Raw genomic sequence first — 17,601 nt, forward strand, 5'->3', positions numbered from 1 at the left:
ACCACCATTTCCTTTCCAATGAAATGAATGGAGTGGAATAGTGTAATGACAATGTAACTTGTGTGATTTACATTATTACACAGCAGGGAGGGGATGAGATGAATAATGTAGTTTTTGGTGGACAACAAACTGCTGTGGAACAGAAACAGCACTGCATGCAACAGGTACAGGGCAAAATGGAAAGCAAGGCCTTCTTACATCCCTATGGAGTAGGCTGAAGTTTAAATCCTTGTTTCCCGTCATGCTTCTGAATACCAGTTGCTGGAGGCCGGAGGAGGGAAGTGGGTTTCCCAGGGGAACTTGGTTGGCTAAGAGAACAGAATGCCAGCCTAGATGAGCCATTGGCCCTGATCCAACAGCCATAAAGGGCTGCCTCAGGAATCACCTCTCCCCATATGAACTGACTCATATCCTGAGGTCCTTTTTTGCCCACTTAAGGAATTCTTTCCCCAGGGAGTCTGGCCTGGCACATTTGTTACCTATCTTTAGGTGCCAGGCAACAACATGCCTCTTCTTCCAGGCCTTTGGCTAATTAAGTAATCTGTGGCCTTTAAAAAATGTGTGTGTGTGTGTGAGAGAGAGAGAGAGAGAGATTGTTTTTTGTTTGTTATTAGGGTGTGTATTTTTGTGTTTTCATCTTGTAAACCACCCTGTGATCTTCGGTGGAAGGGTGGTATGGAAATTTAGTAAATAACCATATTGGTATAGCTAAATGTAGGCGAGACATTCTCCCCACACTCCAGCCTAATGTACCTCACAGGGCAGTTGTGAGGCTACAATCTGAGGGTGAGGAGAGGAAAAAATACATACTGCCCTGAACCCCTTAGAGGATGGATGGAATCCATATATAATGGAGAAAATAAATGAATATTGGACATTTTGAGGAAGCTGTTTTGTGTCTCCCACCCCCCAGATTACTGCTGCTGTTTTCTTATTCTTTGTTTTATGCCAACCTTCATTGCCTTTCTCTTTTTTCCTTCATGCTTTTCCCTTTCCCTCGTTTCTCTTGCAACTTTCTCTTTTCCTTACTCGGAAGCCATTGCAGCCCCTTTTGTTGTGGTCATAGCCATTGCTTGGAACACAGGTGGCGCTGTGGTCTAAACCACTGAGCCTCTTGGGCTCGCTGATCAGAAGTTCAGCAGCTCGAATCCCCACAGTGGAGAGAGCTCCTGTTGCTCTGTCCCACCTCCTGCCAACTTAGCAGTTTGAAAGCACGCCAGTGCAAGTAGATAAATAGGTACCACTGCGGCAGGAAGGTAAATGGTGTTTCTGTGCGCTCTGGTTTCTGTCACGGTGTTCCATTGTGCCAGAAACGGTTTTGTTATGCAAGCCACATGACCCGGAAATCTGTCTGTGGACAAACACTGGCTCCATCGGCCTGAAAGCAAGATGAGTGCCGCACCCCATAGTCGCCTTTAACTGGACTTAACTGCCCAGGGGTCCTTATCTTTACCTTTTTAGCCATTGCTGCTGTTGCTTTTCTTTTCTTTGCGCCCTTCCTTCATCTGCCTTGCCTGGATACGGCCTATGCGCACTCATGTGTTAATTTTACAAAGAGTACAGTAGGCCCAGGGAATCCCAAAGCAGTTAATTACTCACTCAGCCTGAGGGGGTGGGGAGAATTACCCTCCCCTGTGTTTCCAAGCACAGAACAAATTCTAGTGAGATTTGATTGACATTATCATGCTGTAGGCATTTAATTACTGCATATGCACTAGCAGTTCATCACTGCCACCAGTTTTTAAGGCTGAATGGTTTATAGTTTATATATATATATATATATATATATATATATATATATATATGTATATAATTTGCTTGAGTTATGCTCAAATGTGCACATTTGGGAACAAATCATTAATTCAGAATTCAGTATGCTTTTGTTGCTGCACTTCCAAAATTTGCTGAAGCCAATAAAAAAAGAAATCCAGTCAACTGTACACCTGGAGGCTGTCCAGGGAGGAAGATTATGTTGTTCATTTTTAGAGAGAGGTACGTCAGCAGAAGGAGTCTCTAAGAGCACAAACAAGGATCAAGGCATACAATGTCACAGAGGAGGGAGAAAGGTTGTTTTCTGCTGCTCCAGAGAAGCGGACACGGAGCAATGGTTCCAAACTACAAGAAAGAAGATTCCACCTAAACATTAGGAAGAACTTCCTGACAGTAAGAGCTGTTTGACAGTGGAATTTGCTGCCAAGGAGTGTGGTGGAGTCTCCTTCTTTGGAGGTCTTTAAGCAGAGGCTTGACAACCATATGTCAGGACTGCTCTGATGGTGTTTCCTGCTTGGCAGGGGGTTGGACTCGATGGCCCTTGTGGTCTCTTCCAACTCTATGATTCTATGATTCTACTTGGTAGGCTAATTAATTTGAAATATTTGACTACTCTCCCTAGAAACCCCCCTTTGGGCCTGCCTTGCTGTGTCTGCTGTGTAACCTTTACGGGCTGCTGTCATTTTCTCCCCGTTTGTGCTCACACTGATAGCTCAGTTGGTTAGACCATGGTGCTGATAACGCCAAGGTTGCAGGTTCGATCCCTGTATGGACCAGCTGCATATTCCTGCATTGCAGGGGGTTGGACTAGATGATCCTCAGGGCCCCTTCCAACTCTACAGTGCTATGATTCTATGATTCTGCATCCCTGCGGGGCTGCTCTGTCAATTATCTTCCCCAAGGCGGAGCAGCTGAACAAACTTTGTTGAGTTTTTTTGCTGGAAAAAGTCCTATGCACTTCAGGAACCAGCGGCACAAAAGGTAGGTTGCGAGGAGGGATGCAGGAACGTGAAGGAGAGACCTGCTCATGTGAACAGTAGCCTTTTTTAGATGTCGTAAGTATGGCGATACTGAAAGCATGGAGAGAAAGGGTTGGGCCCATAATCCCTTGTCCTGTCTTCCACATGTAGACAGTTTGAGAACAGAGCAAGTAATACATGTACAGTGGTTCCTCGGGTTACATACGCTTCAGGTTACAGACTCCGCTAACCCAGAAATAGTACCTCGGGTTCAGAACTTTGCTTCAGGATAAGAACAGAAATCGCGCGGCGCGGCAGCAGCGGGAGGCCCCATTAGCTAAAGGGGTGCTTCAGGTTAAGAACGGTTTCAGGTTAAGAACAGACCTCCAGAACGAATTAAGTTCTTAACCCGAGGTACCACTGTATAGGCTTCCTCCATGTGCCTTGTGCTCATACGCCAGTCATTATATGGAAATTGTTCAGTATGGTTGTGTACTTTTTGATGTTTGGTTTGTTGTTAACGACTACTTTTGTTTCGTTTGGCGTGACTTTTTAAAATATGTTGTAAGTCGCCTTGAGCATGGTTTTAACTTTGGAACGGCGGCATGCAAATAAAATGATGGCTGCCTCGCTGGATTGGCCTCAACAGCCCTGCAGCCACTGATGTCCCTGCCTTGTTTTAATAAATAAAATAAATACCAGCAGAAAAGCTAAATCTGTATACTGCCCTTCATCAAAAGGTCTCATGGCGGTTCACTGCATAAAAATACAAAATGAAAACATAAAATGCATAATAATAAGAAGAACAAAACAAGCCCATATCGTATACATGCACACACAAGAGTATTTGCTGGCAGAACAGCTGCACAGTCAGGCTATTCTGCTGGTGTATCTGTTATGATACTGGCACATCTGGCATTCTAGTGGTGCAAAGCAGTTTCTGCCAAATCCGGTGGCTCCTTAGCTGGCAGAATTTGCCCTAATTCTAGTGAATATTTTAGATTTTTATTTGGCTATGTCATATAGCTAATAGTGAAGTGGAGCCGTTGTTAACTTGTTAATGCTTTTTTTTAGTTTCAGCAAATGGGGGGGGGGGGAGAGGCTCAGCATTGCCTTTGATTATTGTGGGTGGCAAGAAAAAACCTTTTGCTTGAAGAGGAGCTTTGCATCCCTCAGATGTTTGCATCTATGTAGTAATAGGACTTGGCTTAAAAACAAAGTGGCAAGCGTCTTCCCTTCCCTTCCCTTCCTCTAGTCTAGCACATGTTGCATAATTCATGGCATCCCAAAATCAATATGCTTATCTCAAAGAACCATATAAATGTAAATTAATTTAATTTATCATTGCTTCGCCTTTGTCACTCGTATTATTTTCATCTGGGCTGCGGCAAAAGCCAAAGCTCTCATTTCTCTTGCCTGCCATGTAAATAGCAAATACCATTCCAATTGCAACCAAAACATACCACTAATTTTGCGCCCCCAATTTCAGACACCTTCGTTCCTCTACAGGCAAAAAATAACTCACGTTCTTCTTCATCTAGAGTTTTCTAATGACTGTGGCTCTGCATTTTTTATTTGATCAGCATATAGGAGCAACAGAGAAAAAGAGATGTATCTGAAGAAGTGTGCATGCACACGAAAGCAAATACCATTCCAATTGCAACCAAAACATACCACTAATTTTGCGCCCCCAATTTCAGACACCTTCGTTCCTCTACAGGCAAAAAATAACTCACGTTCTTCTTCATCTAGAGTTTTCTAATGACTGTGGCTCTGCATTTTTTATTTGATCAGCATATAGGAGCAACAGAGAAAAAGAGATGTATCTGAAGAAGTGTGCATGCACACGAAAGCTCATACCTAGAACTAACTCAGTTGGTCTTTAAGGTGCTACTGGAAGGAATTTTTTTTATTTTGTTTTGACCATGGCAGACCAACACGGCTACCTATCTGTAAGAGAAAAAGAGAGTTATGTTTTCCTGAAGATGGAACAAGCCCTGAGCACAGTACATGGCACGGTTGCAGCAGGGAACACATAATACCTTGTTGTAAATAAAAATATGCCCTTTTCCCTTATGGGGTATCCAAGAGCCCATATAGAGTCCTTACATAGGTTCCCTATTGGTAGGAGAGAATAACAGAGGCCAACCAGAGAATATTGAGAAGCAAAGCAGCTAGTAAGCTTGATCTTTATTGATCTGTTGAAACAGGGTGCTCCCCTCACTCGCAGGAAAGGCGGAGAACCCACAAAAATGCTGTGCAAGGGCTTATAAAGACTTTTGAAATTCCCATCCTGTAGATCAAGACCACCCCCAGAAACATTATGCATACATCACAGAAGGGGTGTAACCTAAGACCACCCCTCAGATACATCCCACCTACATCACAGAAATTTAAATGTTGTTTTTCTCTTGTCCTTGTTTATTTCCTGTCTGGCAGGTTACTTGATTGGATTTCCTTGGTAGCCTGGCTATTCTTTTGTAATGATAAGGCTCACACCCTTATTCAAACACAGACAGGAAAAGACAATGGGGAGGTTTTTCCACTTTGACCATGCAGAGAAACATTTGCTCAGTTTAGGAATCAAAAAATGGCTTCAGGTCAGTCTTCCTGTGCTTGATCTCTGTACGTGCAGTTATGAACATTACCATATATCTAGACCTCAAAATTCCTATCTCAACCTGTACTGCATTTGTAAGAAGCCAAGGTAGTGTATGGGTGATGGTTCTCAGGCAGTCTCTCTTGCTCAAGTCCTGGCCAAACCCAAACCACCTTAGCTTCAGCAACGTAGTGGCCTCAGGTGCCTTCAAACCATACTGTACTTAGGAAGGTTCGGCCAGGAGTCACAACTGAGCTCCTGGAAGTCAGGTTCCTGTATTTATTTTGACAGTAGAGCTTTTCCTTTCCTTTCCTTTCCTTCTACTGCAGCCCTACTTTTATGAAAGCTTCATTAGAGCTTGAGATTCACCAGATCTGAGAGCAGGGCCTGCAGAGATGAGCTACCAAGGCTTTGATTTTTCGGCAAGCTTCCAGCTTCTGTTCTAGTTGAGTTTTGTTTTATTCTCCCTCTTGCTAAGACAGTGCCACCGCTGCTTCAGATTTTATCATTAGTTTGGGTATTTAAATGCACAGCTACGCATTCTCCACCTCCCTCGGGAGTTCCAGTGACAGAACAACCAGGTTTTGGTATCAGTTGGGGAAGAGATTATAGTGGTACCTCGGGTTACAGACGCTTCAGGTTACAGACTCTGCTAACCCAGAAATAGTACCTCGGGTTAAGAAGTTTGCTTCAGGATGAGAACAGAAATCGCACTCCAGCGGCGCGGTGGCAGTGGGATGCCCCATTAGCTAAAGTGGTGCTTCAGGTTAAGAATAGTTTCAGGTTAAGAACGGACCTCTGGAACGAATTAAGTTCTTATCCCGAGGTACCACTGTACTGGAGACATAAGGTGTCTTCGTAATATGTGTTTTATTTACAAAGGTAGTAGCAGTGTATGTTGGGTGGGGAGGAAAGTGGCCCTGCTACACAGCAGCAGTTGCACTACGTATCATCAGATACCCAGAGAAAGACTCTGAACCCCACAGTGCTTCTCCTTCTGCCAATCTCCCTACTCAAAACTCCCAAGGTCCTGTTTCTTCTCTGTCTCTGCTCCCCCCTCTCTCTGAAAATGGACCATCACCCTCTAAGCTCCAATGCTCATGCCAGAAAACACAGACTGATTCCCTGTCGCCAGGGGCCACCCCCTAACCCAGGGTGGTCCAATGCAGCCCTCAATGCCTTTTGTGTGGCCCTCAGCAACATCTGATGTTCTGTCCCATCCTTCCCAAAGCTGGGTAAGTGAGACCTAGGCTTTGGGAAGGAGGGACGGGGGCTCTGACAGGGTCCTAGAGTCCTCCCATCTCCTTGACAAAGCCTTGTTAGCACCTTCCCAGCTTTGGGCAGGAGGTAGTAGGGCTCTAGGACCCTGCCAGGCTATAGTTTTTAAGAGTTGAAAGCTGTTTGAGAGAGAGAAGGCTTCCCATAATATAGGGACATATTTCTTTTGTGTCCGTGTTGTCTCTGATTAAAGAGACTTTGCAGAGTTTGGGAGACATTACTAACAGCTGTGAGAGTAGGATGAGCGCACCCCCCATGAACAGTAATCCCTTTTTCAAACCCAACTTCAGCGTTTTTTTTGGGGGGGGGGGACACACGAAACCTACCATAGTCTGCCTCCAGCCTTCTTAGTATGTGGACAAGGCTGCAGTTCTATACACACCCGCAAATAAGCGCTGCGAAACTCTGGACCGCAGTTTGAGTCGCACACTTCTGACTCACCAACAGTTCTGTGAAATCCAGAATTGGTGCACCAGATGAATAAGTTGCCAGTTCCTACATTGTGTTCAGTAGCACATGCAGGCCTAATAATGATTCTTACATGTTTGTGCTGACACAACGATCAAAAGAGTACATCTTGAATTCCTCCCATTAATCAATGTTGAATTATGTTGTGTAAAATGTTGAGTTATTGGATTACATCCAGCTAAGTTTGAGTCAGAGTACACTCACTGAAATTAATGAACTGAATTTGGTTATGTCATATAACTTTTGATGGGTCTGTTCTGAGTAGGACTAGCATTGCCTGCAACCCATTATTATTAGTATCTGTAGCCTTGTTTGGTTCTGAAAGTGGAATTTGTATTGCATTTCTTATATATTGATACACTTTTGTTAGGACTATGTAAAACACTTAGAAATTCCTGCTGAAAAATGAAGCTGTATATAAAATGCATGCATACATAACACAACACAATTAAGCCCATTGTCACAAACGTGCTTGCAGGCTGAATTACTGACATGCTTTTTATTTCTTAATGTGGAAATAATTCTTTTGTGCGGAGGAAGATTGAGTCATGAGCTGGGGCAAGCCCCCACTTTGCAATCTGAATTGGTAATGACCGCTCCCCACTTAAAACGGGGGGCGCCTTTTGCGTGGACGCGTGCAGCCCTGGATCTGGAGTGGCCCCATCAGCATAGGCTTTGCCTTCCCCCAGGTGGGATACCTGGAGGTCCCCGCCTACCCCAGCGAGTTGTCCAATCCCACCTGGGGGAAGTGTTGCCAGGGAAACCAGGCCAGGTAAGGGGAGGGATTACCTGCCCACACAATAGAGGGTGGATCTTAATTGTTAATCCTCACTTGGGGGCGGCTATCTCTGCTTGAACATATGTTCTCCAGAGCCGGCCCATCCCCCACACACACACTGGATAACCCTGATGCTCCCTAGGTCCTCGGCTGGGGACTAGGGAGGGAGAACGCCCAATGCCTGAGCCAAGGTCTACCCACATTTGAAATTTAATAAAGTTGTGGCCAATTTAATCCCATAGCACGTTGTCTAGAGTCGTTATTCCACATGACGGGGGGACCACTCGGGATCTGGGGACTCCGCCTGTCCACGCAAAGCCCAAATGCAGTCCTACCACCCCCATGAAAAGAAGACCTTAGATTTGACTTGCAACCCTGAGACTTTCTTCTGAGCATGCATGCCTAGAATAACTTGCACTGAGCATAGGAAATACGATTTGCTCCAAGAGCTAAAAATTTATCTTTGGGAAAAGCAGGCTGATATGTTTCCCTTTCTAATGTCAGGAACCAGATGCTCTGAAGGCTTTCTCTTTTATCTTTTTTACAGCTCCAAAAACGATCTCTCTGATAGCAAAGAAACAAAATAAGCAGCTCATTGTATCCAAAATCTGTCCCCCCCCCCAATTAGTTTTTATTAATATTGCCATGATTCTGATAGAACTTCCAAATGTTCGGTATTGTTTCAGGCTAGACTCATTTATTCTTTTTATTGGGAAACCAAAAGGAGGTGGTTTAGGGATGAATAACAAAAGTGGACACATACTTCAAAAGGGCTCAGTGACGGGGAAAGAAATGCTATGGGTCTTTATTGTGCTCCTCTAAATCAAGGTGAAACTGAAAATACTTTCTGTCTGCAGGCTCACAATCTGTGAAGTTGTTTACTCTATTTTTATAGTATCTTTTCAACAAGTTGCCAATGCAGCTTTTTAAACACGAAGGGAAGGGACAGATTATATGTGGTGAGGAGGGGGCAATCTAATGTAGATAGCTGTGGGGAAAACTTTATTATAGTGTACATGCACCTTAAAGAAAAATGAAAAAATCATGTATTAATTACAACAGCACTTTTGATACGTCAAGCACTAACTAATGGCGTCAGGTCAAATAAGCTGGGGGAATTAGAATAAAGATCTACACTGGCTTTTATAATGAACATGCAGCCCAGTCTTCCATATTGAATTTGGTACTTCTAAAATGGGATTTATATGTACAGCAAAAATAATAATTATGCAACACAGTAATTTCATCACTGTGCGGCAGATTGATGCAATCTGGGCAAGACCAGAACCATTGTCCCCTCCCCCCTGCCCCAAGTATTGTTGTTGTTGTTGTTGTTTAGTCATTTAGTTGTGTCCGATTCTTTGTGACCCTATGAACCAGCACACTCCAGGCACTTCTGCCTTCCACTGCCTCCTGCAGTTTGGTCAAACTCATGCTGGTAGCTTCGAGAACACTATCCAAACATCTGGTTCTGTCGTCCCCTTCTCCTTGTGCCCTCCATCTTTCCCAACATCAGGGTCTTTTCCAGGGAGTCTTCTCTTCTCATGAGGTGGCCAAAGTACTGGAGCCTCAGCTTCACGATCTGTCCTTCCAGTGAGCACTCAGGGCTGATTTCCTTAAGAATGGAGAGGGTTGATTTTCTTGCAGTCCATGGGACTTTCAAGAGTCTCCTCCAGCACCATAATTCAAAAGCATCAATTCTTTGGCGATCAGCCTTCTTTATGGTCCAGCTCTCACTTCCATACATCACTGCTGGGGAAACCCCAAGTATTACTATTGTTATAATTTAATTTTTCAGTTTCTGAAAATATTTATAAGAAACAATTCTCATTGCCCACTCCAGGAAATATGGGCTCCCCACATTGGTGGCTCTGGTGCCCATTGGGTGGAAAGGCAGTGAGACCAGCACTAAATGGAGACATTGAGCAAAGCTAGGCAGATCCCATCCTCTTCTCTTTTGAGTTCTGCAAGGGCAATACTGGAACTAAGGAAGAGGAACCTGGCAGGCAGTGACATCCCTTGGGCTGTTTGTAAGTAAGAAGGCAGGCAGGTGGGGGCTGGCTGCCCCACTCACCGTAACAGGGACACGGGTGGCGCTGTGGTCTAAACCACTGAGCCTCTTGGGCTTGGCAATCGGAAGCTCAGCAGTTCAAATCTGAGTGATAGGGTGGGCTCCCATTGCTCTGTCCCAGCTTCTGCCAACCTATCAGTTTCAAAGCACGCCAGTGCAAGTAGATAAATAGGTACTGCTGCAGTGGGAAGGTAAACGGCATTTCTGTGCGCTCTGGCTTCTGTCACGGTGTCCCACTGCACCAGTAGCGGTTTAGTCATGACCCAGAAAGCTGTCTGTGGACAAACGCCGGCTCCTTCAGCCTGGAAGCGAGATGAGAGTCACACCCCATATTTGCCTTTAACTGGACTTAACTGTCCAGGAGTCCTTTATCTTTTACCACCTTTACCTTTTACCACTCCCATGGGCTAGCCTCTGTGGGTTCCCCACTCCTGCAATAATGGACAATTGTATGCCTGCTCTTCTTGTAAGCGAAGGAGAGAGCAATGCAAACTGTGCTACCTAGAAAGAGCAGGCATTTGGTGATGGCACCGAGAAAAATATTCAGGGCAGTAGGTCACACTCAGATTAGACCTGCTGAAATCAATAAACATCCCTAGCTTAGGTCCACTAATTTCAGTGGCCTGGCCTGAGTTGGACTTGGATACTATCCCAAATGTTCCTTAATTTCAATGGGTATGCTCTTGGTTGAATACCACCCTATATGTTTAATTCTGTGGTGGGCATGCACATTTCTTTACCCATTCAGCAGCTTCAGGTCCAACTACTGCCACCCACAAATGCCACCAGCCTGGTCCTTCCAGCCATCTGAGTGCAGTACTTGGCCAGCAAAGCAGATTAGAAAAGGTGGACATGTGCATGGTTGTGTTTGAAGAGCCGAATTCCTGAGGTGCAAATGCATTTCAGAGCATTTAGAAGACAGCAGCCGTTTACAGCATTTATACCTCCCCTCCCCTTTAGCCCAAAAGGTTCTCAGAGCAACTTACAAAAAAAAAAAAAAAAAAATCAGTATTAAGACTGGCCCTTCCCCCAGGCTTACAGTCTAAAAGGACATTAAGGGGAAATGAATGGGGAGGAGGAAAAAGGAAGCAGAAGTGCAAGGTATTGAAGCTGCAGTTCCAAGCACCAGCTCATCCCCAATAAATCTAGCAGCGGTTCTGGCTCCCCGTTCCATCTCTCAGTTCCAAAAATCCTTTTAATACAAAGTCCTCAAATAGAGGGCATGTATATTAAACTGACAAGGACAGAGTAATCTTTTTTTATCAGGGAATGTTTGATTCCAAATCAAGACAGTGAAGCAGCATATATTATTCTCGTGGAAATCCGGCGCACACATGCAGAGGTTTTAGCAAGCAAAAGAAGGAAGCAGGTATATAACAAGGCATGCAAGCCCATTCTGGGGAAAGGTAGGTGGCAGGTGAAAATCCATTTAGTGTCTAACAAGAAAGGGAGACCCGGACAGTGGTCTTGCCTTGTTTGCATGCAATGGGCAGGGGCAGTCGTCTTCCACCAATTGCAGCTTCCAGTTGTGGGTCCTTGGCAGCGGGAGTGCTTTTCCGAGAGGCAGGAATCCTGCAAATACGGTGGTACCTCAGGTTACATACGCTTCAGGTTACAGACTCCGCTAACCCAGAAATAGTACCTTGGGTTAAGAACTTTGCTTCAGGATGAGAACAGAAATCATGCTCTGGCAGCGCAGCAGCAGCAGGAGGCCCCATTAGCTAAAGTGGTGCTTCAGGTTAAGAACAGTTTCAGGTTAAGAACGGACCTCCAGAATGAATGAAGTACTTAACCTGAGGTACCACTGTATATTCTCTGTGGTGGTTGCTGGCATGTCCAGTATATGGCAGCGTAAGGCATGTGAGAACAACACATGTAACATTTCCCACAACACAAAGTTACATATAGTAATCAAAGAAAACACTACATTTTTATGGTGCGGGGTTAGAATGCAGTAGAAATATCTGTCATGTAGGTCTTTTAGCAGGCTGTGCATTGGTAGATCCAAGAGATATAAATATTTTCATTGAAAGATTTTCGTAGATGATTAAGGTACAGAAAACATCCATGTTTTCAATTCATAGAGTCCTTTCTATGGGTCAGTTACATTCGGTGTGAGATGCTGCTGTCATAGGCATTGTGAGGTTTTGTGGGGATAGAAAGTGGGGGCAAAGAAAGGGGGGCAATGTATAGTTTGGAAAATACCCAGGACTACTTTTCTGATGGATTTTGGGGCGGGCCAAGAGCACATGGATGCTGCAAAGGTCTCACTGTCACATCAGAATCATCACTGTTTGCTTTTGTTAGGTGGGATCAGAGTGTCAGTCGGTAAGCAATGATTTGTGTGTAACTCCAAAAATGTTATGGAACCAACCTGTGGTAGCTTGATTGGTAAGAATCTTAAGAAGAAGAAAATTGATCCAGCATATCTTCCTTGAATAGCAGTCATTCCATTAGCTGACAGCTCAAAGTTGAACACAGTGATCATAATTTTGACAATTTGATTGAATAGTCCCTTTAATGGACGTTCCCTGTTGGGTATTTGAGGACCCATTTAAGTGGATCGTAATAAATCTAAAAAACGACACGTTAAATAAGAAATCATGCATGGTAGGTCTCCGTTGTCATTTCTGCAATTGAAAATGCACGTTTAAGAGATCTATGCTCTCCTAGGAAGAAGTCATTACGGTTCTGTGTAGTTATTGAATGAAATATAGTTTGCGTTAAGGGTAACTGTATGCTTCCACTTGGAGCTCTTTGTTGCAAACATAAAGCAAGGGGAAAGTAAATGGCATCCCAGCAGTTCTCTTCCTAAGTGGTGCCTTTTGCATGTGAATACTTTATTCTCCCGCATTAAGCAAGTCTGCTGTATAAAATATTGTAGAGAACCTAACATGTAGCCTTTCAGCTTCGACAGAGCTTTACAAATAATTTTTTTTGGGTTCCTATGAAGATAAAGAGTGCTTTTCACTGAAGCCTAGAAACAGGGAAGGTCTTTTGCATAGAAAAAAAAGCATGCATTTACAACATTACTATATATATATATATATATATATATATATATATATATATATATATTGCTGTAACACTTATAAATATGTAAGCAGCCATTCCTGGATGGTGCTTTTGGCTTGCTTTTTTTTAATCCCAGGATTCTCCAAAGTGTCTTAGGGGTATACATATACTCACCCTAGCACCTGACTAAACATTTGTTGGAACCATCTATCAGGAACTGGTTTGCAATTGTTGGCTTCCTCGCTCAATAAATGAGGGAGTTAAATGAGAGATGGAAGCAGGAAGATGTGGCAGAACGGCAGAAGAACAGGAGGCCTGGATAGCTTTTTGCTGCGTGGCAAAGTGATGCCTAGGAGCCTCTCTCACATGGCCATCGGATGGCGTAGATTGCAAGGTTCCCTTCATTTGGCAAAGCTCCATTTGTTGTTATGTGAACAGGGCTTGACTTGTCCACACTTGAAACCCTTTGCAAATAGAGAGGAATAGCTAGGGTTACCATATGTCCAGGAAAACTAGGACATGTCCTCTTTTTGATGGCAAACATGCCCATTCGGGTGGATTTTTTTACAATTTAAAGGAAATGTTTGGGGGTTGGGCTGGGGCTGCTCTGCACGCTGCGGATGCTGCCAGCCCGAGTTGGGAAAAGAGGCACATAGGCATGGCAGTGGCAGGCCCGCACCTGCATGCCTCTTTCCCCGGCTCAGGCTGGTAGCAGCTCAAGCTGTCGTCCTTTTTGCTCTTCAAGATATGGCAACCCTAGGAATAGCAAGCAAGAGTTCGCGAGCAACAGGCAAGGGAGCATATTTAATAAGCCCAGAAAATAACAGAAACATTTTAACATAATTCTATTTATGGTATGAACAGCTCAAAAGTCATGTACAATTAAAAGTTAAAAATTCTGTGTTTTCATAGTCTATGAATATAATTGAATGAGTTCAAGATGATAATCTATCCATTTCTAGGGTGAATTTTAATTGCTCTTATTCTCTCTGTGTGTGTTTTTAAAGTCCTTATGTACACCAGTAAGAAATACCAAATATTAAGTGGCATATTAAATAACTGAATTAAAAATGTTTATTATTATTTTTAAAATTCTACCCACCCTCCCAAATTGTTTAGGAGTGGTTTACAAAAAACCCTTACCTTTTTTTTTTAATCCTCACAACTGTGCGACTGTTTCAGGCTCATTGAAAGAGCTTCATGGCTGAACTCCAGTCCTTACTCAGCAGCTAACTGTTACACTACACTGGCTTTCTAAATACATATTCTAACAATGTGTTGTTCTGGACGTAGTTTGGACAAGTTCAAAAATGCATAAACATCGCAAGCAAACTTCCAAACGCCAACTAGAGATGTGAAAAAGTAAGCAAGGACTCAGTTGTGTAGCAAGACTTCAGCTCTCAAATGCAAGAGCAAGATGTTTTTCTGCCTCTTTGGCGGTGCTGCCATTGTCACAAAAAACCCTCAGACTTTTATTGTGGTAAGGGAAATGATAGGGAAATGCATTGGGAACTGAGCTGACCATTGCTCAATGCAATTTTTTACAACCTCACTGCAAACAGAAATGAATTCTCGACCTCCGTGCAAATGTTGCGGAAACAAAAGGACGAATGCTCAATAAGCAGGTTGTCTGGAACGGCCCTACGAAAACAAGGAACTAAACAGAACATAAACAGGGAAAGTTTATAGCATCATCTGAACTGAATCGGCTCTTGGAGAAGATAGGATATAAGTTTGCAGCTTATCAAATTTTATTTGAATTTAAAGGTGGTTCTGGGTCTTCCCTTCCCTCCCCTGCCCCAGACTTTGTTGTAAAGCTTGAAAATACGTTAGAACGACAGAAATAGCAGCAGAAACAAAACTGCGCATTCTCAGTGAAGCAGAGTTTTAGCAAGATAGGAGATTCTGGGCAATGCACAGAGTACTGCGACAGAAATTGCGGAGGTGGTGCAAGTTTTGCCATCTGGCAAAGACCTTCAGCCAGATGGATTCGCTAATGGCTCCTATATAGTATTCAATCATGCTCTTCTGAAAGGCGTGACTGGCATCTTTAATTATTCCAAATTAAGAACGAGCATGCCAGATACTACTGCCTTGGATACAAAATATATAAGCGATGCTTTTTAGAAGGTAAAAAGTCATGGTCCCAGTCACTGTGCTTCATTACATTAGTAAAAGTGAAAGCATGTTAGCCAAATTGTTGCCTTGCGAGTGATTTCTCAAGTATTTGGTGCATCAAGGCAACATTTTTAATTATCTGTTTTTGCAAACTTCTTATTTCGTGGACTTTCAGTTTGTTCAGTTTGAGGAGTTACTGTTATTTCAGTGGCTACAATTAAAAAAAAAACAACTTTTCACAAATCTTAATCTATACGGCTGCAACAGAGGGAGAAATGAGGTCACCCCACTCTCTCAGCTGAGAGCCCACCAGCCATTTGCCTCCTACTTTCACTGAACTATTTCCATTCAAGCTGGTCGTTATAAGAACTTCGTAACTTTAAGAAATAGTGCTTGTGTTTGCTTGTTTTCCTCTTCCCTCCCCTCCCATTTTTCTTCTTGTGCTGTATCTTTTAGATTGTAAATATGAGGACAGGAAATGCCTTACTTGTAACTCGTATAAGCTACTCTGGGATCATTTTTGGTGAAGAGTGGCGTAAAAATACTTTAAATAAATAATAGTCTGGGCAGTTAATGTAGAGCTTTCAGCCTTCAAATATCTGTGGCCTTTTAGAAGTGGGTGGGATGTTCTTAATAAATCCCACCCCCACCCCCGGTTTTGTTGTATCTATGTGTGGGGTGTGGATGTTTATTTGTTTGGATAAAAACAGTACTTTTTTCTATTAAAAAAATGTTTAGGGGTATTCTCATTTTCCTACTCATTGAAATACTGCCCCTCAATGAAGCCAAACTCAGATTCACAAAATGTTTAGGGGTATGCATACCCCTGTGTAACACCGGGGGGGGGGGAGCACTGGATAGGAATAAGAATGGTAGAAGAACTGTTGTTTCCTCCTGTTGGAATTCCATGTTGAGTTTGCCTTGCTATATGATTTGGTAAGGGCAGGGTGTAGTTATAGGGGTAATGTAATGCTAAAGGGACCCCTGACCATTAGGTCCAGTTGTGACTGACTCTGGGGTTGTGGCGCTCATCTCGCTTTATTGGCTGAGGGAGCTGGCGTACAGCTTCCGGGTCACGTGGCCAGCATGACTAAGTCACTTCTGGTGAATCAGAGTAACGTACGGAAACGCCGTTTACCTTTCCACTGGAGTGGTACCTATTTATCTACTTGCACTTTGATGTGCTTTCGAACTGCTAGGTTGGCAGGAGCTGGGACCGAACAACGGGAGCTCACCCCGTCATGGGGATTCAAACCGCCGACCTTCTGATCAGCAAGTCCTAGGCTCTGTGGTTTAACCCACAGTGCCACTCATGTCCCTTTAGTTATAGGGGAGGGTGTAGTTCTTTCCTCTTACAAAGCAAGATCGCCCTTCAGAGTAGCTATTATGAGTTGTGGGGCAAGAACTCCCTCTATCTTTGTGTGGGCTTGAGGGCCCTTGTATGTCTAAAGGGAGAAGTATGTTAGATCTGGAAGACAAAAGCAGCATCAAGCGTCTGTTGCCAAACCTGGTTTCCTGGACCAGAGAGGGTATTTTTACACCTGAAATTGCATGTGCTTTGACTTCTGCTCTTCTGGTCTCCTTCTAGCATATGCAGTGTAGAGAGAGCCTCAGAGGCCCCTTGGATCACACAGTGAGGCCTTATGAAGGTTAAAGGATGACACCCCTTGCAGTGCCAATTGCAAAAGAAAAACTGAAGGTGGGGCAGGGCAGGAATCAACTGTCTGGAACCTTGAACAAGAGCACTACTGTTTGAGACCCGGGATGCACTGCAACATTTTGTTGCAGGTCCCACTTCCGTGTTCACAAAAAGAATGAATATGGATGGAGTAGGGGCCAGCGATGAATTTGCTGAATGAATTTTTAAATGGAATACAAAAAAGGGAGGTGTGAGGAAGTCAGGAAAATAAGTAAATGATTGGATGACATCAGAAAGAGGGATTTTTATTTATTTATTTATTTATTTATTATTTTTATGTTAAATCTTGTTTTTTGTATTGTATTTAGATTTTCTTTATGTGATTTTTGTTAACTGCTTATTTTTTTTCTTCTGTTTGTTAAAAAAAACTTAATAAATATTATATATATATATATATATAGGGGCCAGCGATTCATGCACTGATAAAATAACCGTTGAGAGCGTTACTGAAAATGTGTAAACAAAAATAACGATGAGTGCATTCTCTGATAATGCGGTACTGAACCCTTATTTTTGAACTATTCCCCCCTCCCCCAGTCTAGCTCTGCACCCGGAAAAAACCCTGGTTGCTACAGGGCAAGTTGGGAAGGACCCTTACATATGCATCTGGGACTCCTACAACATACAGACCGTTTCCATCCTGAAGGATGCTCATACCCACGGAGTTGCCTGCTTGGCTTTTGATTCGGATGGCCAGGTATGTATCTACAGTATTTGGCTAAGACCTAGTCATTTCAGAAGGCCTTTGGAGCACCAGGCTGAGATGGCTTAGCAGCATCTTTCATTTCTCTTTGTTGCCACCTTAATATACCACCCTGCTGTGTTTTCATTGGATTGTTTTGTAAC

General features: G+C 43.5%; 1 protein-coding gene across 7 annotated transcripts in view; it reads left to right on the plus strand.

Moving 5' to 3' along the window:
• The window catches only part of EML6 (EMAP like 6), a 201,059-nt gene that overhangs the window by 30,600 nt on the left and 152,858 nt on the right, over positions 1-17,601 (plus strand). For 6 of the 7 annotated variants that reach the window (XR_014154519.1, XR_014154520.1, XR_014154521.1 and 3 more), the window contains exon 3: positions 17,293-17,452. Coding sequence is in view for 2 of the 7 variants with exons in the window: in XM_081854439.1 (XP_081710565.1) it covers positions 17,293-17,452 (160 nt within the window). In the remaining 5 variants the exon portion in view is untranslated. Of the gene's footprint in view, positions 1-17,292; positions 17,453-17,601 lie in introns of those variants that run through there. The other variant, XR_014154523.1, reaches the window with a different exon arrangement.

The sequence above is a fragment of the Podarcis erhardii genome, assembly GCF_964252035.2.
Source record: "Podarcis erhardii genome assembly, chromosome: 3".
NCBI lineage: Eukaryota > Metazoa > Chordata > Lepidosauria > Squamata > Lacertidae > Podarcis > Podarcis erhardii.